General features: G+C 42.0%; 1 protein-coding gene across 1 annotated transcript in view; it reads left to right on the plus strand.

Moving 5' to 3' along the window:
- LOC145413654 (uncharacterized) overlaps positions 1 to 26,408 on the plus strand; it is a 332,513-nt gene that overhangs the window by 286,870 nt on the left and 19,235 nt on the right. The window contains exons 9-10 of the mRNA XM_080283312.1: positions 10,478 to 10,775; positions 25,721 to 25,935. Of these exons, the coding sequence (XP_080139438.1) occupies positions 10,478 to 10,775; positions 25,721 to 25,935 (513 nt within the window). The remainder of the gene's footprint in view (positions 1 to 10,477; positions 10,776 to 25,720; positions 25,936 to 26,408) is intronic.

The following is a 26,408-nucleotide window of genomic DNA, read 5'->3' on the forward strand; positions in this document are numbered from 1 at the left end:
TGATCTGACATGAGAGGTCCAGCTGAGGGCACTGTTAAGTGAGACACCAAGAATTTCAATACTTTTGGAGATGGGAATATTAGTAGCACTGAAGGTAATGTACGAGTCTGGCAATATCTGTCTATTGGTAAACTGTATATATTTAGTTTTACTAGCATTAAAAGAGACAAGGTTGTTTTGTCCCCATTCACTGATTGTAGATAGATCTTCATTTATGGAGATGGCTGTATTGAGTTGAGAGGTAGAGATATTAGACTTTGTAAATGGATGTCTGAGTGTGAATGAACTATGTAGTGTTGAGTCATCTGCATATGAGTGAATGGGATTGTGAGTGACAGATAAGAGATCATTAATATGAACCAGAAATAGGGTTGGCGCCAGAACTGATCCCTGCGGCACGCCGGTGTTAATTGAGTGGAAATTCGAATATACATCATCTACTTTTACTCTTATTTTCCTGTCACTAAGATAAGAAGAAATCAAAGGAACAAAAGACGTTAGTCCATAGCAAGGGAGTTTGGACAGCAGGAACGGTGCCATACTCTGTCGAAAGCTTTAGAGATATCAAGAGCTACTGCATGAGTTTCTCCAAAAAGATCAATTGATTGATGGATGGTATGAGTTAAGAGATTGAGTATGTCAATGGTGGATCTTTCGTGGCGAAAACCGTATTGTCTATCATTAATTAAGTTGTTGGATTCAAGATGTTTAACAATATGCTTATTAATTAAAGTTTCAAATACCTTACCAAGAGAAGATGTGATAGCTATTGGTCTGTAATTGGAGGGGTCAGACGAACTTCCTTTCTTCGAACTGGGTGGATATTGGCTTCTTTCCATGAATTTGGGAATAAAGAAGTACGTATGCATAGTCTGAATAATTTAGCTAGGACAGAGGCAAGTTCAGGGGAACACTTTTTCAAAACAATTGGCGGAATTCCATCTGGACCTGGGAGCTTTGTTGGTAGGTAAGTTGTCTAGGATGGATTTTACAAATCTTGTCTGTATTTTAAGTGGGGCAATTTCGGGAGAATCAAGTTCCAGTACTGAGACATTCTGGCTGGTATCATCTATGGTAGAGTTTCTTGCAAAGGTACTAGCAAAGATATCTGCTTTCCCACGTGGGTCATTTGTAATATTGCCATCTGAAGATTTTAGTGGGGGAATGGAAGATGACTTGTTAAAGTTATTATTGAAAGAATTAAGAGTTGACCAGAATATTCTATTGTCATTAGGGTTGTTAAGTAGTTTTGATGCTTGCTTTTGAAGAAAGTTTGATTTGGATAGATTTAATACAGCTTTTGCATGATTTCTAGCAATTTTAAATTGGGAGAGTGATTCAGGTGTTTTTGATTTTAAGTAAGAGTTATATGCTAATGACTTTTGGGCTGTTGCTCTGGCACAATTGCCATCAAACCATTTTGGAGAGTTTGATCTTTTAGTGAATTGTTGACTTGGTATGAATAAATCCATACCAGCTAGTATTAAGTCACAAATGTGGGACTGGGTAGAATTGGGATCACTAGAGAAGAAAGACTGCCATGGAACATCAGCAAGATAATTTCTAAATCCATCCCAGTCTGCCCTGTCAAAGTGCCATCGGGTCACCCTGACAGGTTCGGAATGGGGAGGTGTAGGAGGGTTAACTAATGAGGCTTTGATGAGATTGTGGTCAGAGGATCCAAGTGGTGACAGTACCTCTATCCTGTATTGATCTGGATTATTTGTCAAGAATAAATCCAAGAGATGGGCATTATGGTCAGGGTTATCAGGTATTCTGGTTGGTTGCTTTACCAACTGGGTGAGATTAAACGATTCCGCAAATAGCTCGCATTCTAGACCAGCGTCGTCAGTCCGGGCAGAATGCAATAGCCATTCAACATTGTGTATGTTAAAATCACCCAAAATGGTAATTTCATTGCCAAGGGCAAGGTCAAGGTTACTCAACTGAGTGGATATGGAATCAAATACACTGGGTTCCGAAGAAGCATTGGGGGAACGATAAACTACACAGATATATTTGGTAATGTTTTGGCAATTTAATTTATATAATGAGTAATCAAAACTGGATGAAGTGAAGTTTAAAATAGTATCAACTGCATATTGGGATTTGATATAACAACAGGTGCCGCCCTTGTTTCGAAAGTTTGTCAGCAAGTGAGGGTCTTAATAAAACTAAAACTTTGCCATGACTCCCTTTAGGTTTGGTTTTCGAAATTTTTTCTGTTTTATATTAGAAGTATGAGCTGTTTTGTTTCCTTTTTACCATTGTTTCACGAAATTTTCCTTCCATCGCCTCTTCTCGTGTGATTAGTTGGGCAGTCAGAACAAATCACTTAGGAAAGTGAGAAATTTCCTGCCTCAGTGATACCCGAAGAAAAATAAGCACAAAAACACTTGATGCTGATGATCTGTGTCATTTGGTTTATGTCCTTGTGTCCGTGTATGATGTGTGGGAGGGTGGTTTTGTGTGGTGTGGTGTGAGATGGTGGTTTGCTGCGTTGTGTGGTGTGATGTGATGTGATGTGTGGCGAGGCTTTGCTAGTGTCACTAAAGTCTACGAGAGTGAGAACGTTGATGAGTGGAAAACCGAAACTAGTGTTTTTAATAGGTGTTCAGGATGATGAAAGAAAAGATGACCTAAGGGTTTTATCAGAGTATATACCTTGAGGTGAATTATATTTGTAAACAGATAAGTCATGACAACAGAGGAGTGTACCGAAAAAAAAGTACATAAGTTGTTCTCATGTACCTCAAAAGGGCTATGTGTATGTGAGGAGAATGTGGAATAAGAGGGCTTACACAAACGTATGCGTGCATGTTGCAGTAGTTTCAGGCGCCATAGGTTCATGTGGACGTGAACCCAGTGGACTGTGGCCTTAAGTTCCCCTTCTTCAATCCAGCATCCTCCTTTCGAGGGAAAGGGAGGGAACGTTTGTACGGTCAGCCAGCAAAGTTGCCTGGCTATATCAGTGTCACCGCGTGAAAACATCCTCTCCAGCACCATATGAGTGCTTCAGCAGTAGTTCAAAGCACTTAACGGTAGCAAACCGACCCACGCCTCTGGTGCATAAAAAAAAAAAAAAAAATTACAACTCGAATTCGAACCCAACAAGTCCCTCACTTCAGTTAGTGCATTCTAATTATTTATTTATTTTGTGTGTGTGTGTGTGTGTGTGTGTGTGTGTGTGTGTGTGTGTGTGTGTGTGTGTGTGTGTGTGTGTGTGTGTGTGTGTGTGTGTGTGTGTGTGTGTGTGTGTGTGTGTGTGTGTGTGTGTGCGCGCGTGCGTGCGTTTGTATTGCCAATGATGCAGATGTGCAGGAAAAACAGTACGTCAGACACGGGTACACGGTATGGGCAGGCTGTCGGTTCAGTGCCATTCTAAGTGCTACCTAACTGCGGAGAGAGAGAGAGAGAATTATCCAGTATTATTCTTCTCTCCCTTCCACCTTTCTCCCTTCCCTCCTCCCTCCCTCTGCTCTCTGTCAGTCCTCCTCTTCCCCTTATACATGGATTTGTTTATGCGTGCGTCAGAAACGTGCCAAGCCCTATTAAACAGACTCTTGCTTTCGGACGGGCACAGGAAAGAACAGACAGGCAGACAGGCGAGTTGACTGAGAAATGACAGTGAGATAGACCGGTAAAGAGTGTCCGAAGAGAAGTAACTGGGGGTGGATACTCGTAGTAAGAGATGGACACCGAATATAAAAGTAACAGAACGATATATTGTAAGGGATTGAAAGATAGACAGAATGGTAGATGATATAGATGATAAGGTCTCAGTATATTGATAGGATGGTAGATAGTAGAGATTTTGATTGTAGACTATATAAGGGATGATTTATGAACAAGAACGTAAAAGACTGAATAGTGGCTGAGTAAATACAGCACAGGAATCATAGCAGATGGGAACTACGGGTGTTTGAGAATAGAATATTTGAAACGGCGAGAATGGAAAACTTTAATCTCTCTTCTTCCCACACTGGTTGAGAGACGTTACGAACCCGCCGTGCAGCATGTAGTCTCATAGAAACTGTACCCATAGGAGAGGGGAAACAGCATCAGAGACTTCCTTTCGTCTGTGATTGCTGGACCATCTCAGGGGCCAACCTAAGAGAGCCATTGTCACTGGGTTACTGTTATTTTAATGGACGGATTTGAAATTAGCCTTCGAGCCACTCCAGACCCTCCAAGATGGTGACAGGTGCCTTCTTAGGACCCTGAATATGATTATGAGGGACTTAAATCATATTCACAAAGTGGCTTTTAGGCCATTTTTTGGGGAGGGAGGGGGTAGGAGCTAGAGCCTATATTCTGGAAAGTTTTGCATAAATATGACATTATTTTAAAAAAGATTCATAATTTGAAATTTTTAAATTCTAAAAAACTATGAAGTTCTTTTCGTCCAGTGGCCTTGCTAGGGTCCTTCCCTCCCCCCCTCCCCTTTTTTAAAGGGGGGAAGGGAGAGAAGCAGTAAACGCCTCCACTGTTCTAGTTTACATCTTAAAAGCGATGAAATAGCTATGCTTAAAGTCTCCCCACACCCTGCTGGATATAGGAAACAGTGTTTGGATCAGTGGTGGTAATGATGATGATGATGATGATGATGACTGGTGGGAAAGAATATAGCAAACTGAAAGAATGGTAGATGTTTAAAGATTCACGGGAGAGAGGGTTTTATATGTTGCAGGAGTGAAAAAAAGTTGAGAGTTATTGTGGTGACAAAAAAAAAAAAAAAAAAAAAAAAAAAAAAAGGCGCACGAAGCAGACAGAACGAATGTCAATAAAGCTAAGCTAAAAGTGAAGCAGGTTTTGAATACTGTAAAATGGAAGAGAGAAAAATTGCACAAAACCGTGGCCAGCAATAATAAAAAAGAAACCTAAATCTAGCCAGGCTGAGAGAGAAAACATTCCAGCCCCTTCAAATGCCACACCACCTGCACGCCTTACGGGACTCGAACCCACTCACCAACTCACAGAACTCGCTCACACGTTACTACAATCCACTCACTTGCAGAACCCACTCACTCACTTAAAATAAATAAATAAATAAACTTCCCCCAAAACACTTAAAGAGCCCATTCACCAACTTACACACCCACTCACCCGCTTATACGACCCACTCGCTCACAGAACCAACTTACCTACTTATAGAACCCATTACCCACTAGCAGAACACCACTTGACCACTTGGAACCCTCCAATTCATCCCACCCCGACCCGCTATGTTGAAACTCGAGCCGTTTATTGGTCTGTTATCACGTAGTTTAAGCTGGTGATACAGAGGAAGAGAACTGCTGATGTTGTTTTTATTGTGAAGTATCTGTCTATTTATTGCCAGGCACCTTTATCCCGTAAGGGGTGACAACAAACAAATCGCCTCCATGTCGCCCTGTCCACCGCAGTTTCACTGCCCTCCTCCCGGCTCACACCCCCATCCCTCATATACGTCTCCACTCCATCCCTCCATTTCATCCTCGGTCTCCCTTTCCCTCTCCCTCCCTCCACTTCCTTCACATACACTCTCCTCGTTAGTTTCTCGCTCTCCATCCCTTCACATGGCCAAGCCACTTGAGTGTATTTCTCCTAACGGATTCCATCACGTCGACATCCACACCACAACGCTTCTTCACTTCCTCATTTGTCAGTCTCTCTCTCCATGCAACTCCACATGCTTCTCATATAACTCGTTTCCACTGCCGTCACTCTTGACTTGTGTCCTTTCAACAACATCCAAGCCTCGCTCCCATACGTCAGAGTTGGTATCACAATACTGTCATGCAGTGACATTTTTACTTCCATGCTCACTTCCCTATTTCTTTTCACTGCAGTCAGTGAACCAGCAACCTTTCTTCCTTATTGTACCCTTTCAAGCACTTCATGCTCCAAACGTGCATCCTTACTCATCACACTACCCAAGTACTTAAATGCACTCACATTTTCCATTTCCTCACTATCCAGTCTCACTGTACATACATTGACTTCATTTCTCTTTGAAGCCCATAAATTTACTCTTCCCAACATTAACATTTAGATTCCGTTTCTTACACACTCTCCTAATTTTTTTTTTCACCATGCCTTACAGTTCCCCTTCGTTTTCACTTGACAATACAATATCATCTGCAAACAACAATACAATAAAGGAAGTTTCCAAAGGCTGCCCTCTCTCATTAGGGCCACTCCAACATCCACTGCTGTACCTTATATCTCATTTATAACCCCATCCATACACAGATTGAACAACCTTAGGGACATGACACATCCCTGTCTCAGTCTAATATTCAAATAGAAAAATTCATTCAGTTCACTATTCACGCGCACTGCAGCCCAGCACTCTTATACATGTTCTTCATGGCATTCAACAATTTTCCCTTTACTCCATATATTCTTAGTTTTTTCACATTCCTTGTCTATCTGTTCTGTCATATGCTTTCTCCTAATCCATGAAGGCCGCATATAACTTCTTTCCTATCTCCAGAAACTTTTCCACTAAAGACCTGAAGATGAATATCAGATCTACACAACCTCTTCCCATCCTAAAACCTCCCTGTTCTTCTCCAACCATTTCCTCTGTTATTTCCCTAACTCTCTCAATAAGTATCCTACCATATAGTTTGCCTATTACACTAAGAAAACAAATGCCCCTATGATTACCACACACTTCATTTTTCTCTTTTTCTTTGTACAATGGAATAATTATACCCGACTTCCAATCCTCTGGGACTTCATATACTTTCCTCACAGGCCAATCTGCACATCTTCCATATCCATTCTACAACTATCTCTTCCCCGTGCTTCATTATTTCATCACACACTCCATCAATTCCTGGTGCTTTGCTCATTTTGACGTTCTTCATTGCTTCCACTATTTCCATTGTACTGGTCTCTTCCTCCCTTCTCACCATCCTCCTTCTCCCAGCCATTCCCAAGCCACTTATACTCCATTACTTTCATTCTCTATGTTTAGCGGTTCCTTAAAGTGTTCTCTCCATCTGCTCACTTTTTCTTCCGTTTCCACTATCAGTCTTCCATTTTTATCTTTCACTCCCCTGCTAACTTCTTTATTACTCTGTCCAATTCTCTTTACTTCCTTCCAAAACATTTTGTTACATTCCCTCCACTTTAAACTGAAATTCCTTCCAAATTCCTCATCCATTCTCTTCTTACTCTCTCTCACTGATCTTTTCACCTCTCTCCTCCTCTCTACATGTAACTCTCTCTTCCATCTCTCAACTTTCTCCATGCCTCTCCTTTCCATCCACTCACTGTATGCATTCTTCTTCTATGCCACAGCATGTCTCACCTCTTCATTCCACCATGCTGTTCCTTGCATCCCCTTTCATCGTCTCTTCACCCCACACAGCACCTCACATGCCACACAGATTTCTTCTGTGAAAAATCTTGCACACACCGTCCACGTCCCCCATCTGCCCCAGATCATATTCACCCAGTCGCTCCACCACTTCTCTCTTATAATCTGTCTTTTTTCCATCCTCATGCATCCTTTCTACCCTCCTTGTATGGATTACTTCCTCCTGTCCTTCCCTTCTCCTATTCCACCATTGCACTTGAACCTTGACTTTCACCACCACAAAGTGGTGGTCTGAAAATCCACTTCCCCAACAGGTGTATGCTCTTGCATCCATAACATACCTTTTCATTCAGTCATCCACACACACGTAATCAGTCATTGCCTTCCATTCATTCAGTTCACCACACACCCTTCTCATCACTCGCCATGTATACATGTGGATCATTTTGTGCCTAAAGAGGGTATTGGCTATCACCAACCCCCTCCCGGCACAAATGTCTACTAAAGCACTACCATTCTCATCCATTTGTGCAGGCACACTCCACTTACCATCTGCTGCATCCTCCATCACATTACCAACATTACATTCATATCTCCAATCAAAAACAATCTCTCATTCATCTGAAACAATTTCTATACATGCTTCCACATTTGCCCAGAGTTCTTTTTTCACTCTGCTTGCACGATCTTGCATTGGCGCATACACACTGACAATCGTCCACATTTGTATTTCCACGTTCAGTCTTATCCACACAATCCTTGAACCAATTGATCCATATTCTCTTATATTCTCCTTCCATCTCCTGCACACAACAATACATACACCCTCTTTTACCCTGTCATTCTCACCTGCTTTCGCGGATATACCCCATCCATACTACCACTCTCTTCTTTCCATTTAGTCTCAGTTAAACTACATATGTCTGCTTTTGCACCCTCAGGCATCTGGACACACACACACACACACACACACACACACACACACACACACACACACACACACACACACACACACACACACACACACACACACACACACACACACACACACACACACACACACACACACACACACACACACACACACACACACACACACACACACACACACACACACACACACACACACACACACACACACACACACACACACACACACACACACACACACACACACACACACACACACACACACACACACACACACACACACACACACACACACACACACACACACACACACACACACACACACACACACACACACACACACACACACACACACACACACACACACACACACACACACACACACACACACACACACACACACACACACACACACACACACACACACACACACACACACACACACACACACACACACACACACACACACACACACACACACACACACACACACACACACACACACACACACACACACACACACACACACACACACACACACACACACACACACACACACACACACACACACACACACACACACACACACACACACACACACACACACACACACACACACACACACACACACACACACACACACACACACACACACACACACACACACACACACACACACACACACACACACACACACACACACACACACACACACACACACACACACACACACACACACACACCATTTGCTCCTCTTGCATTCCATGTCGCAATCCGTCCCATGTCCTTTGTCCGGTCCTTGGTTGTCACCTGCTAGTCCGCCCAGATCCGAGGCTTCTTGTCAGTATTTTTAGTTAGTTGTTTTCCGGAGATGGGCACTAATCCTCTGCCAACCCACTTGTTGTCACGTGGGGAACACTTGTCGGTTGGTTATAAGGTTACCACCCGGTGTAATAAATGATTTCCTCGTTTTTAGGAAGCCATTTAGTTTGTCACTCAGTGTAGCGATACCCGAAATAGAGTACCACTACTCTGAGTGAGTGGATGATGGGCTCCCTCACCCACCACAGTTGAGAAGTAGAAGCAGTAAAAATGGAGGCTACTGTACGATAAAGGTGTTAAGGAATCAGGCTCTTAGGACAGGAGGAATGTAGCAGGGTTTTAGGTTACATGATAGTTATTCCTTGGGTGTGGAGGGTTCCTGTGATTGAAATGCATTCGTCTGTCGTAAGCTACAACAAAAAAAACTAAGTTATTTGTTGTCTAATAAAACATTGAAAGTGATGGTTTATGACATTGTTGAAGCCATCGATATCTCATGAGCATATGAAATTCGTCCTACTTTAGCTAAAATAAATGCAGTTTAGGTCATTTTAAATGATTAAAATGTATGACTGTTGTGGGAAGTCAGAGTTATTAAAGTTTAACCCTGGATTACGGCTGGTTTCCTTGAGGCGCGTAAAATCGTCTGACAAGCTGCGCGTGTGTCGTTAGCCGTCATTTGGGAGTTAGAAGAGATACGAAAACGAAATAGGTATGGAATGGAAGATGTTTTAGCGCGATTACTCTGTGCTGACAAAGATCCTTAATCCTTGTAGCACAGTTGACGGCCTGTGTAGTCGGACTGGAGGATCGGTTTGACCATTATTCAAGGAGACGCAGTCCTGCCTCATAAGTATGGTCCATCGAATCTCATGCAACCACGACATATCATTCAAGTTGTGGGAGTGGCCCAGTTTCGTCAGATGAAACAAACTGATTTCAGTAGTCAATAGGCACATATTAGTTCGGCCAGAGCTTAATTTGGTTAATTATTTCCGATTAACCGAACAATGGGAGTATTTGGCTTTAAAAGAGAAAATATTGTAATTAGAGATTAGGAGCTCGTTTATAAACAAGAAGCACAGAAAATATATGTTCAGATGGTTTTGCGTGTGAGGTGGAGCCAGGATTTCGAAGACGAATGGCGTGTGAATGTTTGTGTGGTCCACTTGACTGGATGTGCTGCTTCACAGTTCTCTTTCTTCTGTGTTTTTGTTTTTTTCTTTTGTATGGGGATCCTGCCTTACGCATCTCTTAGGTGAGAAGTAGGGTTTGGATGATGATAAGGATGGCTGTAGAGAGTTCTCTTACTTATGCTCTTTCACTTTCTTTCTGTAGCCTACTTCACCCCATCCTTTAGGTTGAAATTGCGGTTTGGTTGATGATGATGGTTATGAATGTATTTTTCCTCAGCTGACGTCAGTAGGATCCGGTAGCATGAAGCAAGGGCACCGAGCCGAGGACCCACTGAGGGGCGGCAAGCAGAGCCAGCCGACCACCACAACCACCACCACTACTACCACCACCACCAGCAGTAGCAGCAGCAGCAGTAGCAGCAGCGGCGGGGGAGTGTACCACGTGCCCATAGTGGGGTACAAGAGGGGAGGAGGAGCGGGGATGGAGCAGCAGGAGGAGCAGTCTCTCCCCACCCTGCCTCACCCCCATCCCCACCACCCCTCGCAAAAGGACAGGAAGGATTCGGAGGTGCTAGGTGAGGCCGCAACCAGTAATGTCCCAATTTCACAAACTTGCTTGAGATTATGGTAGGTGTAAGAGTATTTGTATTTTCGTGTTCAATCAGGCAGCTACCAGACATTTCACAAACAGACTAGTGTGAACATGCTGACATACACTTCATCTGATAATAAGGACCAGTACGGAGACTGCTGATGGGCTAAGGTTTTGAAAATGTTAGGGATTACTCATAATTCTATTTTTTAATGCCTGATCATGAACGTAGTGGCCTGTAGGAATTAATATATTTAATGCGTGAGTGTCCAGTCGCAGTTTCCTGAGCGGCAGCATCTGAGCAATGAATCTCACCACTCCGTCGGCTTTAAACCCGTATGGATCACATGCTGTTGGGAGAGCCATAACCACCTACGCTATCAGACGTCAGTTTGTTGGATATATGGTTACCATCCAACGTTATAAATGGTTTCCTGGATTACAGGGAACCATTTGCCTTTGTCACTCAGCCTAGTCGCCGAGAGAGAGAGAGAGAGAGAGGAGAGAGAGAGAGAGAGAGAGAGAGAGAGAGAGAGAAATTGTGTTTGTCAGCCACCAAGGGTCATGATAGGTCAGACATTTAACAACGTCACTACGATGGCTTGGTGCTGGAGGGAAGCCTACCTGTAGTGGCATGGTGCACCCCAGGCCAGGAGGAGCAACTACCACTTTGAGCTGAGAGCAAACCCCTCCCCCCACCCGACTTGGTCTGCGTCTTGTGAGGAGGATCTCGGGCAGCTGCTTCCTGTGGCGTATTTTACACAAAGGAAAATGACTCCACGGCAATCATTTTCCTCCTCCCCACATCTGCCGGAATCACTGAGAGCAATCCTGAGCCTGAAACACGACTCATTTAACGATTTGTTCCCTACTTACCTCAGACACAAAATGAGCGCTTGGATCTGTTCTTTGCAACAGTTTTAGGCAGCACCACATCACGTGGGTATGTGACAGGCGCAACACACCATGAAACACTTCTTCAGTCTTTGCAAGCACGATTCCCCACCAAAACTCAGCCTCTGTACACAAACACTACCCCTACAACGTAGACCCACAGTAGATGCACACCTCCTCGAACTCATATCATAAACTTGTTACAACGTAACGTCAAAGGCCTCCACACCGAAACACCACAAACTGAAAACTTATTCACAGATGCAGTGTACAAAATGCTTTCCTACAAGATACAAAACTCACACGCACACAGAAAACTCCTCACAGCAGTCACAATTCACACATTACGTGTATAGGAGTGATGGCCGTGGAGGAGGCCTCATCACGTACAATCGTACATGCACACATCCATCCCCTACAGAGACACAGTACAGACAACAGTATCACTTTTTGAGAATGTCACATTAAAAATACAGTCACAGAGTATCAGATCAGAATACAAGCAAGAAATCAGCATTTTTGACGTTTAGGCCTACATTCTCCTTGATGTGGTAGATGGGGGCGCCCATCATCCACTCACTTGATGCATTGCTCCATTTAGGTGACTGCATTGAGTGACAAGCCTAATGATTTCCTGTAAACCAGGAAACCTTTTACATCAATCCTGAATCAAACCTCCACACTCTCTCTTGCCACTGTCTGCCGCAGGGGAACATTGGTTCACTGCACGGAATGGCCCTGCATGGGCGGTTGCTCGCTGGGGACGCTAAATGTTAAAAACACTGCCCGGCACAGACATAGTAAAAACAACGACGGAGGCGCTGAAGTTGCATAACAGCTCAACAACATGGACAGTTTCAGTGACACCTCACAATACACATACATTTCACATTATATACACCACTCTGTTTTTTCTTATCCATCACATTCTGTTCGCCCTCACTTTCACTCACTACCACATGGCGGACGAAACTCAGACTCCCTTCAGATAACCTACTCATCAGTATCGCCATAGGAATACACTCCAAACCAGAGTGATCACACATAACTTCCACAAACTACAAGAAAGCAAACTGAGCAAAATTCATCAAAGAAACAACAACACTTCAACACACTAAACAGCACACCCGTCAACAACATTGACGGACGTTATGAGATGTAACAGCATCATAGTTAACACATACAAAAACCATATTGCACGAGGCAACAGAAAACGTTATAATCCAAACTTTACGTTGCTCACCTCATAAAACAACGCAGCTCACATGCACCTCCCCTCTCCCACACATATATGACACCATTACAAGGCTTCTGCAAATCATCAATGAAACTGATAATAAAAAGCCTTGGTAACAAAAATTAGCCAGTCCACAGACCTCTGTGGGCTATATAAAGCACTTCACACTATCACTACATCACAAACAAGCACCTCCAAGATCCTCGCCTCCATCACTTCCAGCATCAAACACATTCCTTATAAAGAACCACTACACAAACATAAGCCACCTTATACCAACACGCACGGAATCTGAAAGTCTGAAAAATAATCTTCTTTGCATGGGTGGCCCTTTCCACCTGACCATAATGTATCACCCATAACTCCAGGACAGACAGGTAACATTATCAAGAAAATAGAGAACACTACAAGCATCAGCGACCACACCTGAGATATTTAAGGCCACACGGCATTCAGATTCTCAAAAATATCAGCTAATAATTTTTTCATACACCCACTGTAGCGTTCCCAACATTTGAAAACATGAAAGAATCATCACTATTCTTAAACCAAACGGTAACCCAACACCCACTTCTTCGAACAGACCCACACTACTACTTAGCACGCCATCCAAGATAGCTGAATGCCTAATTCTTAGCAAAGTCACAATTCATGCCCCCCTTGCCTTCACACAACTCTGTAACATTAAATTCCACAAAGACATTACTAACCAACCTCACACAACAACAAGCATCTAATGGCACCAACTCCGAGAGACTCACACAACTTACACTTCTTACAACAACAGGCATTAATAAAGCCTTGATGCCGTACCCTCAACACAAATTATTACCGTAACATAAACCTACAGCATAAACATGAAGACCGCCACCAAACGCTGACTTGCCATATACTTAGCTGACAGACAAACACCCAATACATTCCAGGGCAGGTCATCACGGACATGTAACTTTCCTAACGATATTCAAAAGGGCTCCGTTCCTTCATCCACACTTTTCAGTCTATACATGCATGACATTCTTACACCTTAACTGTCCACAGACGTTGACTCATTTTTAGCTGACATCACCATAACAACAACACACCACATTTCAGACACTGCCTTCACACTGCAACACATTTACCTCAACACGTTAGGACAACAGGCTGACGATCGCTTCAGCCAAACCCACCACACACTCATCACCAGCAGCAATCATGAGCACAGACACACCCCTGACTTCATACTTGTCCATGTACCTTGCCAAACACCAATCCACTAAGATCTTTGGAGTGACAAATGACACTGCACTCACCCTCAAGAACCACATACAAAACACCAAGAGGCGTTGCACCCTCAAATTCAGCGCATTTAGGGCACTTACAAGAAGAGATTGGGCAAGAAAAGGAAACTTTCTCCCTACTCTACAAACAGTACATCAGATCAGTAATCTACCCGAGTACAACATCTTGTAGACCATACATAACAACGCTCTATGCATCATCACTTGCTTCGCCTGTACCACTACACAGCTCACTTACTCGTACACACTGAAGCTTAAGTTCTACCTGTAATATCATTACAAGAGAGCACTCAATTTTTCATGGCAGCCTGCACAAACACATAATTCCCGTAATTCTCTTGTTATATGACAGAGCCACAGAACAACCAAAAGTATTAAAAAATCACCACACAAACATTATGAGGTCATCTCCAGCAACCTCCCACCGCCACACATTCCAACACTAACAGTGAAGAAACTTCTAAATACTCATTTCACGTGCAGGCAATAAGACACCTCATTAGGACACTATAAATACAAGTGCCAGTCCCGACATCCAACCCTTGTTATTTATATATACGAGTAGATCTGGACGAGTTCACCTAGCTAAGCTTAGATCAGGACCTCACCCAACCCTCCTTAGTTACTATGTTAGATCTGGGTTGTGTGGAATCACAGATGACTTTCATTAATCCCCTCACCACCCTTCTTAAACTGCATAAAATCGTTTAGTGGTAAACCTACAGTATATAGAGACAGACAGACAGGTAGAGCTTCATAGCAAATCAAAATGAGGTCAGAAAAGGTCAGATTATCAGAGGTGAGAGTGAATTATAAAAGTGCTTCACAGTGCAGTGTATCTGTTTAGCGTCACACTCATTTTTTCACCAGCCCGCTCGGTAACACAAGAGATGTAGCGACACAGAATACAGAAAATATCATTTTTTATACTAGCCAGCCAAATATAATGTATTTAGTACCGATACGTCTCGCTATATTCAGACGATGTTATTCGCCCCGAGAAACTTTTTGAACTGGCGGAGTTTGCTGTAGCATCTATTGACCCCTTCACTACGTGAAATGTCTCCACAGCTGAATTAAGTAGTACAGTGGTTGACACAATATAATACACGGTATATATAGTACTTCATTATATGACAAGGTTACATCTTTCTGGAGGGCACTGGTTTTCCTCAGCTGAATCAACGATAGGCTGATTACAATATCCAACTGAGAGTCGGCCTTCTACAGGGTTAATCGTGCATAGTCCCTCATGACCGATAAAAAAAATAGTAAATGGTTATGTTGCACGTTGCCGCTGTTGTTCAACCAGATCACAGGCTTCCGGGAACAGAGGTGCTTTAGTGTTGACCGATAGCCACGGGTATATGATATTCTGGTGGTAAAAGAGTAATTTTCAGCTTTTGTGTCTCATCACCACACCAGTCCATTGCTCAACCACTTCACAAAGAAATAGGATTCACCAGCCTGCCATCATTCCGAGGTCATCCTCACTCATCGGTGTATTTTGATATTTTTAATTCTGTTAGAGCAGTTTTTACTGCAGTGACGCCTCAGATGGTATTCTTGCTGCCATCACACTTTTTATTATTAGTAACGTGTGAAGTTTTTTTGTTTTTGTCAATATTAAGTATTTTTTCCGCTTAAAAAGTAAATAGCCATTTCTCGGGTCTTCAAACTTTGTCAGGTTAATCGCCCAGCTGGCTGTTTCTTCTGGTTAAATGTGATGACAATCCATCAACCGGATCACCGAATATTATTCAGAATGTAAAAAACGGATTCTGGGATGCTATTTCAGAAACCGCTTAAGAAGCTGAAATTTTTCTGCAATACAGCTTTCAGGTGGCCGCATTGCGGAAAGGAGTATGGTTCCAATCAGTTGACTACCCTTCCCCGCCCCAGAGGAACTCGGGAACGGATATAGTTTTCACGTGGTTTGTCTGTTTGTTTGGGTCAGTCTGTATGGTAACAACACGAAAACTACTGGTGCGATTTTGACTAAAATTACAGGTATGTTGGTCTATGACCTTCTGATCACCTGATTAAATTTTGGGCCAAATTGGGCCAAGGCCTAGGCTGTAGGCCCTCCCCCCCAAAAAAGAAAAAAAAAAAAATCGCCATAACTCCTTTCAAATTCGTTACATCGACATGAAACCAAAATGTAAAGGTGCATCTTTCAAATCAGCATACTATAACATGCCTCATTCCATCAGGGGGTTCACCCCCCAGTTAGCAGTAGGGGGGTCAATGTCAGGTAAGTAGGACCTAAAATTTCAAATGGGCATAAACTCGTCAGTTTTCACCCGATTTACTCCAAATTTGCCACGTGATATCTTTGACTAGATATCCTGTTGTGTTTATATGTCAGCACTAAAATGACTGCCGGGGACTGGTTTCCTGTGCCATGGCACTGCTTCTTGTTATTCTGCGATTCACCCAGGGTAAGAAATTGGGACTTTTCCGGATATTCCGGAAATCATCTAATTTTCCACGAAGGATTAAAGCAGCGACCAAGCCTGGTGGGCTTACAGACTGTGATGACGTAGGTTGACATGCACAATAATAATGACCTTGACCTCAACGTTCCTTTATAGCTTGGCCTCTAATAGGCAGTTGCCCTTGGACAGTTTTATGGTGTTATTATTATTATTATTATTATTATTATTATTATTATTAATGGAAAGTAGTTTGGGGTCATTAAGTGCACAATAAAAAACAACAACAAAATAAAATTGAGATGCATTCACCAAACTTAATACATTTGTATAATTGATATGCTGTTCATGACTACCAAGTATGAATGACTGGCTCAAAACTCAAGGTCGCAGCCTAGTTGACACTCTTCTAGGGGGGCCATAGTACCTTCACTTTGAAGGGAACATTATATGAAGCCCACTGAAGTCACCAGCTCCAGCAATAGGTACTGGGGAATAAATCAGTCCCTGCTGTTAAACTAAGGAAGAAATTGGTTGACCTTGTCATGTGGTGAGTTATTGAAATTGCTAATGGCAGTTTGTTTTATTACTATTATTATTATTATTATTATTGCCTGCCTAGAGAGACAATAATGTATTCCCCTGCATGTGTGTGTGTCTGTATGTCTGTCTGTTCTGATACTGTCTCAGAATCTAATGGGCAAATTGTATCGAAACTTTGTGGTTAGCGTCTCGGGATATATGGCTTGTTTGTAATTAATTTTGGGCTAAACTGCGGTGATATACCTCCAGTTGCCAGAGGATTTTGCAAGAAAAGTGCCCTTTAGCATTTTCCTTTAATTTCCATTACCATACTCTTTCATACGTTCTACAAAGAGAGCAGCTATTTAAAGGGTAATTGTTAGAAATTCTTCAGAGCCTTGATATACTCAGTGACCTTCACCAGTATAGCACCCTTGACCCCAGACTCTGAATGCTAAGGTGATATTTATCTAGTAGGAGTAAACAGCAAAATCCTAAGACTTTTATTCGATTTTGGCGAAGCTGCAGTGATTTTCCTCCAAGTGCCAGAGGATTACTGACCTACTTTTTTAGTGATAGCAAGTGATGCACACTCCTGGGTGAATTCTTTGACTTTATTGTTAAAACTTCCCACATCCCTGTGGGAAGATTTCTTGTTTTTGTCATTGTTAGTCTCCACCTACTACATAGGCGGAGACTATTGTTTTCCCTGGTGTTATTTTTATTCTTGTCTCAGTCTCACAACGACTCCAGAAGAACCGGAGACTGTGCAAGGAATCTAAAGGGCCCATGTTATGTGCCCTGGCATGGGCCATTGCTGATGGGAAAAAAAATCCAAATCTTCCCAGTGGGGTCAACATCATGAAGAAAGAGTATGTAGAGATTAGTGACTCTGTAGGACAGTTACGGAGTTCTGGTTATTATTATTCTCCCCTCAGTCTGTCGCAACAGTTCCAAGAGAACCGGAGACTGCACAAGGAATCTGAAGGGCCCAGGTTATGTGTCCTGGCATGGGCCATTGCTGATAGAAAAAATCCAAATCTTCTCAGTGGGGTCAAGGTCATTGTAAGAAAGTAGCAGACACATGCATTCTTCGACACCTTTGTCAGATCCCTTGTTGATGTTACACAGGAAGTTACCTTTGGGTCTTCAGATCTTGTTTATATTAAACATACCTTACCACATGATGAAGCATCCTTATTGTGGGTATCCAATAAAAGTACATAACTGAGGCTGGAAGCCTCAAGAGTCTTGCAACGATTCCAGGCGAACCGGAGTCTGTGCAAGGAATTTGAAGGGCCTAGGTTTTGTGTCCTGGCATGGGCCATTCCTGATAGAAAAAAAATCCAAACCTTACCATTGGGGTCAAGGTCACTAAGAAACAGTAGGTGGACACTAGTGACTGTCCATAGGACCGTTACAGAGTTCTAGTTCTTATTATTCTTTCTGCTTAAAATGTAAAATGGTAATACTCAGAGGCTCTTTAGTCTTGAATCTTCAAACTTTGTCAGGTTAATCGCCCATCTGGCGGCTTCTTGTGGCCAAATATAACGGCAATCCATAACCGAATACCGGATATTGGTCAGAATGTAGGAAAAAATAATAATAATAATAAAACAGATTCCGTGACACTATCTCAGAAACTGCTTAAGCTAGGAAGCTGAAATTTTACTGCAATATAGCCTTAAGTTGGCTGATTGCGGAAAGGAATATAGTTCTAGTCAGTTGATTATTCTCTGCGATCGCCTGGGGTCAACAATTGGGACTTTTCTGGATATTCCAGATGTCACCTAATTTTCCATGAAGGACTAAGGCCAGAGCCGCCAAACTCGTTGGACTTTTAGACCGTGATGACCTAAGGTGACATACACAAGATCAGTGACTTGACATCAAGGTCCCATTATAGCTTAGCTTCCAGTAGGCAATGGCTTTGGGAAGTTTTTCTTTACCAAAATTGCCCTTGTACAATTTACGGTGTTCTAGTTATTGTTATTATTATTATTATTATTATTCAGTTTAGAGAGCAGTTATACCTACAGAAAGGATTATGAATTTTGTCCACTAAATCCCTTTTCAATGATGACATTCAGCTTAACATGGGCCTCTTGTAGTGAAGGAGTCCATGTTGTTTTAGTGAGGCAGATTCAGGATTTATCATCTATCATTTGGCAGTTAGGTTGAGATGTTTGTCACGGGGTTTTTATACTATCACGGTTTTTTTTTATAATAAATGCTAAATATTATTTAACTGATAATAATATTCAATAATATTGAAGAGCAGGGACAATGATTGTCTTACTAAATCAAGCAACGATTACTTTACGCTAGCTTGCTTCGCACAATTCTCTAAGAACGAGAATTTATAAACTTTCGACAGTACACAGCAAAGACTAATCACTCAATTGCTGTTTATTTGTACTGTAGCCTCTGGAGAAAGTTACTTCACCCCTGACAATAAATAACTAATACTAATAACAGTATCAGGTTCTTGCTGGTGCTTAACTCCTAGGTGGCACAACGGATTTTAAGCTTAATACAAGACTGGCCTAAGTACCAGTTATGAAAGGCAAACGTTTATGCAAGCTAGGAGCTATATGGGAAATAAGCTTAATTATGGAGAAATGAAACAAGAGTTTACATTACATTAAGCTCAAGGAAAAGAACTGTTAAATTTATTGATTACAAAAATAAATTTAACGTTACACTTCAAATCAAATTAATGAGATCGCACTCACTCACTCACACAAGAGCTAAATCCTTACGCCTAAGAAAAACACCTTAATTAAACTCTTAAGACTAGGAAAATACAAAAAGGAAATACTGGTCGATGAATGCGGTGTATCACCAACTAAGGTGGGAGCACTGGGGAACCGTGGTCTAGTGGAGTCTGGGTGCTAGCTGACCTCTCCTCTCACACTTCTGGAGCACAGAACCTCTCTCCGTCACAGCAAACACTCGACTGAGTAAGTCGTGGGAAAGAAAAGGGGAGCACTAGGCCGCATTTTTTAATAGTCGAGTGAGCGAAACGCGCCCAAAACAAATCGCTCAGTGGAAGCGCTAATGTCTCACACAAAGACGATCACGTATGACAATGAAAAATTGATTTGACAAAGCTTCCGTCCGAATGAGCGGTTAACTGAACGATAAACAGTGAGTTTTCCACTAATAGTTCGTGGCTTCTCACAAAAGGGAAATGTCGCGAATTTGATTCGTGACAATGTTAAAGCAGTGTTGATATTCTAATCAGTCTGTCCGTCTCTCTGTCTACCTATCTATTTATCTGTCTATCTGTGACTGAGAAACGAAATAAATGTATGTCTATTTACCTGCATGTCTGTCTGTCTGTCTCTTTATCTATCTGTATCTATGTCTACCCATAATTTTGTGTCTGTCCATCTGTCTGTCCGTCTATGTCTGTTGGTCTGTCAATCTATCTGCCGTCTGTCTGTCTATTTACCCATCCATCTAAGTTAATCACAGTATTGCACAACTCATCCTGTGTCCAAAGCTTACTAGTCTTTCATTAATATTTGTACCCTTGCGTCACTGGAGTCCATTAATCACAACATTGCCTTCACTCTCTCGCCATTTAGCAATCAGGTGAACAGAATCAGGTTCGTCCGTCTCACTGTGGCTGAATAAAATCATCTGGTATTACTGGATTGAAATAAGGAATGGTCATGGAGGGGGTTTTTAGTCTGAAGGTTGACACACACGGCTACTACGATTCACTCCTGGCTGAACAAAATCGTCTGGTATTAGGTGGAACAACGTACAGGGGAAGACGTGACTGTGAGGGTAAATGGTGACAGTATGAACACCCTCAGGCTCTGTTACTCATTCACATGTATATAATCGTCTGAGTTTAGCTGGAAGAGATTACCAGAGTTGTCCCGACCATTCTTGCATCACTGTTTTTCCTCCATTGTCATTGCAGATCCAGTGACCCCAATATTGCCCTGACCTACTGACCACTCACCAGTCAGGTTAATTCACGGATGTCCTAGTGGTGATAGGAACCTTGTGAGATTTTGTTCATGTTTCATTTCTGCCGGAACCAGAGGATTTCCCTTAACCACTGCAGCACGAGGGTGTTTTTCTTGTGTTCTTGCATCCACCCGACTATTTCATACAGCTTAGGAACGACCTCCCGTTGTGAAGGAGTTGGTGAAGATTGTAACTAACCTTTATTTTTCGAAAAGTCCATCTCTAGCTCAGTATAATCGCGTGGAGATAGAAAAAAATAGAAAAAAATAATATAAAAACGTGTTGAGGCTAAAAGGGACAACATCAGCATTCCTTTAACGTCATTTATCATTTAATTATATCCACAAAACCTGACGATAATACTCTTCACTACTAGGACGTATCCATCACTTCATGCTTTCTAATTTCAAACAGCTTTATCAGCTGAAGAGAAGCATTTCGAACTGATGAGATTTGATACAGCTTTCTGCGGTAACCTGTTCAGACTGAGAGGCCGTTCCTGAGCTGAATTTTACTGTCAGGAAAGCGATTGTACATTATATATGACGTCCACAGCATAAAGTGTTTAATCTCACCATTGCTGTGACATCTTTATTGTTCATCAATCAGGTTAATTCACTGGTGCTTTGATGATGATGAATTTGATACACTCACATCGATGACACCTTTTTGTTTTTTTGTTTTCTCGCTGACTCATATTTTTAACTCATATTTAAAAGTCGCCATTCTTACATATGAATGTAAATAATTTCAATGCTCATAAATTTATCCCATTTTAAGCTCACACCTGTAACCCCCCCCCATTAAAGAGCTCACACATTCATTTAAAAGCTCACATGCAGGGGAGGGATGTAACTAATTCAAAGCACATATTTGTAACTCGTTTTGAAAGGTGGCAATATCTGTAAAAATCTATAATTGTATATATCACATTGCACTCTTCCCTGTCCTTGTTGTTGACCTTACAGAGCCTCAGCTTTTATCACACACACACAAAATTAATGTTTCGTAAAAATTTTCCTTGCGTGTATATATTTATTCATTTGACATGCGTCGTTTTTGTCTGGGTGTTTGTGTGTATGTGTTTTATGTGTGAATGTATGTAGAGTGTGTATGTGCATGTGCTCGTGCGTGCGTTCGTGCATGTGTGTTTACGTGAAATTGTGCGTGTGAGTGTCTATGAATATAAATTTGTGTGTGTGTGTGTGTGTGTGCTTTGCGTGTGTGTGTGTGTGTGTGTGTGTGTGTGCTTTGCGTGTGTGTGTGTGTGTGTGTGTGTGTGTGTGTGTGTGTGTGTGTGTGTGTGTGTGTGTGTGTGTGTGTGTGTGTGTGCTTGCGTGCGTGCGTGTGGGGGGGGGTCTTTTTTCATGCGTGTTGCGTCTGGTGTGTTGGGAGCTGAGAGGTAATTAGCGATGTCATTAAGGGCGTTATTAGCCTGGGAGTGCAGGGGGGAATTGCCTAATGGACGAGGTGGCGGCTGGCGGCTGGCTTACGTCTGTCCTCGTTTTGTTGCAGAGAGAGAGAGAGAGAGAGAGAGGATTTTATTTTCTTGTATATATATATATATATATATATATATATATATATATATATATATATATATATATATATATATATATATATATATATATATATATATATATATATATATATATATATATATATATACTGGTATGTTTAAACCAACATGGCTTCAGTATTCCATGATTAATTACACTGTTTTCTTTGTCGTTTGTTTATGCTTGGTTTTCATTTGCATTTTTACTCTTGATTTATATTGCCCACCTGACGGGTTGGATATGTTATTACTTGTGTCTCTGTATGCATGTAGCCATGTCTGAGTGTGTCTGTCTGCTGTATGTTGTGTTTGCGTGTTTCTGTGTATCATACTGTTTGTCTATGTGTCCGTTTCTCTGTATCTGTCTCTTTGTCCATTTGTATGCCTGTATCTTTTAAAAACATAGAAGCCTCATTTGCGTAAATTGGAATACCCTTATAACTGAGTTTCCAGATAATCCAGCCAAAATACTATGCTTTCTTGAGAACAAGGCGCCAGGTGGTATTGTGGTCAGAACGCTGCAGTCGGAGTGACGACCTTCTAAAGTTTCGATCCCCAGGAGGTGACTGGGGGCTTTTCAATCATGTAATGCCACCAGGGGAAGTAGATGCTTTTATCAATCCTTAATTGTACTAGACCATGCTAATATAGTCTGGGGTCCCAACACCTTTAACAGGATATATATATATATATATATATATATATATATATATATATATATATATATATATATATATATATATATATATATATATATATATATATATATATATTTATATATATATATATATATATATATATATATATATATATATATATATATATATGTGTGTGTGTGTGTGTGTGTGTGTGTGTGTGTGTGTGTGTGTGTGTGTGTATTGAAAACCATACAAACAGTCCATTCACCTTTGATGCCGCAAGTATTAAAAAATAGGATAGTTAGTGCAATATCAAAGAAAACTTTGATAACTGAGAATACTAAGAGGCTGATTGATAGGTGATTATTAATTTAAGGATCTCATGTCTTGTGGGTGGACCAAGTGAGTAGTGACCTTATTCGGAGAAAGGATAAAAAGTTCCCGGTTTATGATCAAAACTGCGAGTGAAAAGAAATCTGTCCCAGGGAGCGATTGGTTCCTTTCCGTACGATAGTGTAATTTCCGCTTCCTTGGCTTGGTCCTTCTGCGTGTTAGAAGAGGAAGTTGTATTTTTGTCCCATTAGTCTGTTATCAGTTTTGTCTTCCTAGATGAAAAACTGACTCTGATACATTATTATTATTTTTTTTTTTTCATGAGAGAGAGAGAGAGAGAGAGAGAGAGAGAGAGAGAGAGAATGGCCTGATAATGAGTTTGTATCGTAATGGCGGCCGAACTTTTTTCCTTTCATAATAGCTTGGCATATTTAGCTAAGTTACTAGCTGTTTGCCGCAGTGGACAGTTAGGGCTTTGATGACGCGTTTACTGTGGTTCTAATTATTACTGTAAGATCTATTCATTCATAATCAGGACGGCTTTACCACTTGATTCTAGCAAACACTAGATAATTTTATTCAGCTGAGTCATCGTAGCCTGAGAGTGTCAATACCGTCACCTTAAAGCTTCTTATGGTCGGAACAACCTCTTTATTCCATTCCATGTGAACCTAGGAGTGTTAATCTTTATTTTCTTCACTGGTGTTGGAGTAAGACGAGCAAAGTTAGAGCCGAGAATTTCGAAGATGTATGGTGGGTGAATGGGTCATGGTCCATTTCAGTCTGGCATCCTGATGACGGTTTTTGTACTGATTTATTGTCCTATTTCATTTTTCTGGATCCTTCCCACTGCATAAATAAGCATACATTTATGATGATGATGATCTGTCAGTCATAGTTAATAGTTTAGTCTGGCAGTGAATGATTGTATCCCCTGTCTAATTACACGGGTGGTGCTTGTAAAACTGCAGGTAATGAAAGTATTTTCCACTACATAATATCATTGTGTAATTGCCATCATTAAGGCTGCCAGATCATGTCACAATACACCAACAGTTTAATTAGCAATGTTTGGCTGTTGCTGATTTTTTGAAATATCCTCTGTTGTTGAGTTACAGCTTCAATGATAAATGCTGAAGGCACCAAAATTACTATAAACACACCTACCACTGTATGTATATATCGAATGAGGCACCACATGTAGCAGGGTTACTACACCTACCACCACCACACCACCCACCACCACCACACCACCCACCACCACCACACCACCCACCACCACCACACCACCCACCACCACCACACCACCCACCACCACCACACCACCCACCACCACCACACCACCCACCACCACACCACCCACCACCACACCACCCACCACCACACCACGCACCACCATATCTACAACCACCACACCTACCACTACCAAACATATCATCACCATACCTACCTTTACCACATTACCATCACCATACCTTCCACCGCCATTCTTACCAATATCGCACCTGTCACTACCACACCCACCAGACACCTACCATCACCACCACCACCTACTTACCTACCACCCCCACACCTTCCTACCACTACTACACCTACCACGGCCACACCTACCACACTGCCGCTAACAACCACCACCACTCGATCATCCACAATAACTGCTAACAACCACCGCGTCGTCAGCTTATCCTCCTCGTTCTTCCCTCCTTGCCCCTCCTTCACCCAGCAGTTGACGTGGGCTGTGGCGGGTCATACTCTAGGTGTTGACTGGGTACCAACGAAAGTCGATAAACACTAGTATGGTCCTGTTTCACTTTAGAGATTCCGTTACACTTCAGCCTTAGACGTTTATTCTTTACACTGCACCTCAGAGTCCTCTTGTATGTTATTTATGCAGTGTCGTATTAAAAAGATTGATAAGGCGTAAAGGAGAATGGTAAGGTGTAATGTGTAAATATATCCCAGAGAAAGAGGTGCCACGTAGCCTTCTCCGTGACTTATAATACGGCCATTAATCCTGTTTTCTCTTCTGCCACCCCCACAGATGAAGACTGGGACTCAGAGAGCTGGGAGGAGGGTTTAGGGGGTGACGTAGGCAGCAGCGGAGGCAGTGGTGGGAGCGGCGACCCCCTGTACCCCTCCCCCGCCAGCCCCCAGCCCCGCCCCGTCCCTTCACCACTGGCCAGGGCAGGAGTGGGCCAGGCCAAGATATACAAGACCTCACTAAGGGACTATGTCGGGCTGGAGGGGGTCAGTCAGGTGAGGGAATGAACACGATAATACATTGGAGGAACTATACTCCCTCACACCATCATTAGGTTGACATGGTGATGATGATGATTATACCTACATAGAGAACATAATTTCTGTTGGAGAAAACAAGGCCAGAATGTTGATGATGATGTGAATTATACTGACATTCTGATATTGGTGTGTTTAGTGTGGGAATATTTCTTTAGTTCAGACAAGCACGCAGTTTGAAATAAATACTTGGTACGCTCACTGTTTTAGAGATGCGGAAAACTAGGAGTAAAAACATAATAAAAGACCTGCCCGTTTTTGGAAATATTTCTGAAAAGGATTTGGAAGCGCAACAGTGACAATGAAGATAAAACTCAGATCTATTCGTTTTGGGAAATGTATCTCAATATGTTTTGGGGAATGGAAAGCGGTAACAGTAGAGATGACTATATTGACCTTAAAATACCACTGGATGTTCAACGGTGACGTAT

The sequence above is a fragment of the Coenobita brevimanus genome, chromosome 97 (assembly GCF_032717465.1).
Source record: "Coenobita brevimanus isolate Jiangsu-jjx chromosome 97, ASM3271746v2, whole genome shotgun sequence".
In the NCBI taxonomy this organism is placed as follows: domain Eukaryota; kingdom Metazoa; phylum Arthropoda; class Malacostraca; order Decapoda; family Coenobitidae; genus Coenobita; species Coenobita brevimanus.